This window comes from Haliotis rufescens, unplaced genomic scaffold (genome assembly GCF_023055435.1).
Source record: "Haliotis rufescens isolate VD_foot unplaced genomic scaffold, xgHalRufe1.0.p SCAF_12, whole genome shotgun sequence".
Classification (NCBI taxonomy): Eukaryota; Metazoa; Mollusca; class Gastropoda; order Lepetellida; family Haliotidae; genus Haliotis; species Haliotis rufescens.
In genome coordinates this window covers 7,314,843-7,317,766 of record NW_025963802.1, presented here as the reverse complement: position 1 = coordinate 7,317,766, position 2,924 = coordinate 7,314,843, and the positions used below count along the sequence as shown (strand labels likewise).

General features: G+C 56.8%; 1 protein-coding gene across 1 annotated transcript; it reads left to right on the top strand.

The window, feature by feature from the left end:
- The first annotated feature begins 235 nt into the window (after positions 1-235).
- Positions 236-2,651, top strand: LOC124130769 (protein roadkill-like). Its single transcript, XM_048393859.1, has 3 exons — positions 236-240; positions 910-1,094; positions 2,074-2,651. Exons 1-3 carry the CDS (start codon positions 236-238, stop codon positions 2,649-2,651), a joined length of 768 nt encoding a protein of 255 aa, XP_048249816.1.
- The last annotated feature ends 273 nt before the right edge of the window (positions 2,652-2,924 follow it).

Here is a 2,924-nt window from a genome sequence, read left to right as displayed (position 1 = left end):
CGTTAGAATATCGGAGATGCTTGTCTCGTGGATACTTCTGGCCTGACTACTTCACCTGGATACTACAGGTCTAGCAAGGCAAATACTATGGCCATGGCAGGGTGTCCTGCCATGGAATTCTTTTGACAGATGTCATTTACAGGTCGAAGGTCAAGATCACTGTCTTAAATAGCGAAATGCTTTATACCAAACGCAATAATTACCCTATATTCGCAGGGGCCATGTGATGAAATAGATGAGGTGAGGTGAAATGGGGTTTAACGTCGCGTCCAAGATAATTGCACTTATATAGCGACGTGCATGCACGTGTATGTGTGTGTGTGTGGCTGCGTGTACTAGTCCGGACTGATGCCGATTTATAGTGCTAGCACACTGAGATACCATGCCGCAGTTTAACATGAATACCCCACTCAGACACAGTATACTGACTCCGAGCCGACAAGTCCTTGTTTTAGCCCCTTAATGCTGAGCGCCAGACAGGGTAACAACAAGTACCATCTTTTAACGTCTTTTGGTATGACGCGGCTGGGGATCGAACCGCGGACCTTCCGCTCTCCGGGCGGACGCTCTATGAAATAAATGAAGCTTTAGGGTTCGCTCGAAGGTCAGTTTTCTCATCCCCCAGCACTCGCCACCACAAGCACCACCACCACCACCAAAACCACCACCACAACCACCACCACCAGCACCATCATCACCACCAGCACCATCATCACCACCAGCAGCAGCACTCGCCACCACCACCACCAGCAGCACTCGCCACCACAAGCACCACCACCACCACAACCACCACCACCAGCACCATCATCACAACCAGAAGCAGCACTCGCCACCACCACGACCACCAGCAGCAATCGCCACCACAAGCACCACCACCACCAAAACCAACACCACAACCACCATCAACAGCACCATCATCACCACCAGCAGCACTCGCCACCACCACCACCACCGCCAGCAGCACCATAATCACCACCAGCAGCAGTACTTGCCAGCACCACCACCACCGCCAGCAGCACTCGCCACCACCACCGCCACCACCGCCAGCAGCACCATCATCACCACCAGCAGCACTCGCCACCACCAACACCACCGTCAGCAGCACCATCATCACCACCAGCAGCAGCACTTGCCAGCACCACCACCACCACCACCACCGCCGCCAGCAGCACCATCATCAACACCACCAGCAGCACTCGCCACCACCACCGCCAGCAGCACCATCATCACCACCAGCAGCAGGACTTGACAGCACTACCACCACCGCCAGCAGCACCATCATCACCACCAGCAGCAGCACTTGCCAGCACCACCACCACCGCCAGCAGCACCATCATCACCACCAGCAGCAGCACTTGCCAGCACCACCACCACCGCCAGCAGCACCATCATCACCACCAGCAGCAGGACTTGCCAGCACTACCACCACCGCCAGCAGCACCATCATCACCACCAGCAGCAGCACTTGCCAGCACCACCACCACCACCACCACCACCGCCAGCAGCACCATCATCAACACTACCAGCAGCACTCGCCAGCACCACCGCCAGCAGCACCATCATCACCACCAGCAGCAGGACTTGCCAGCACGACCACCACCGCCAGCAGCACCATCATCACCACCAGCAGCAGCACTTGCCAGCACCACCACCACCGCCAGCAGCACCATCATCACCACCAGCAGCAGGACTTGCCAGCACTACCACCACCGCCAGCAGCACCATCATCACCACCAGCAGCAGCACTTGCCAGCACCACCACCACCACCACCACCACCACCACCGCCAGCAGCACCATCATCAACACTACCAGCAGCACTCGCCAGCACCACCGCCAGCAGCACCATCACCACCAGCAGCAGGACTTGCCAGCACTACCGCCAGCAGCACCATCATCACCACCAGCAGCAGCACTTGCCAGCACCACCACCACCGCCAGCAGCACCATCATCACCACCAGCAGCAGGACTTGCCAGCACTACCACCACCACCACCACCACCGCCAGCAGCACCATCATCACCACCAGCAGCAGCACTTGCCAGCACCACCACCACCACCACCACCACCCCCAGCAGCACCATCATCAACACTACCAGCAGCACTCGCCAGCACCACCGCCAGCAGCACCATCATCACCACCAGCAGCAGCACTTGCCAGCACCACCATCACCGCCACCACCGCCAGCAGCACCATCATCAACACTACCAGCAGCACTCGCAAGCACCACCGCCAGCAGCACCATCATCACCACCAGCAGCAGCACTCGCCAGCACCACCGCCAGCAGCACCATCATCACCACCAGCAGCACTCGCCAGCACCACCGCCAGCAGCATCATCACCACAAGCAGCAGGACTTGCCAGCACCACCACCACCGCCAGCAGCACCATCATCACCACAAGCAGCAGGACTTGCCAGCACCACCGCCAGCAGCACCATCATCACCACCAGCAGCACTCGCCAGCACCACCGCCAGCAGCACCATCATCACCACAAGCAGCAGGACTTGCCAGCACCACCACCACCGCCAGCAGCACCATCATCACCACCAGCAGCACTCGCCAGCACCACCATCACCGCCAGCAGCACCATCATCACCACAAGCAGCAGCACTCGCCATCACCACAACTACCACCACCACCAGCACTAGAGATACTAGAGACATGGTAATATTACGAGTCTTGGGGCATTAAAAAAAAACGGTGATGGGGTTAATATAATTTCTGCAAACACATTTCTATTCCTAAATTTTGTATTATTGTTTTACAAATGTTATATTGGTTGCTGCATCTGTTGCCTCGCAACAGGTCACACGTTTCACAGATACTCAAATTGAACCGTTAATATATGCATTATGGTCAGGATGTAGACCATCTGTTTGTGTCAGAGAGCTCCGAATCATATGTTGAATACGGCAATCGTA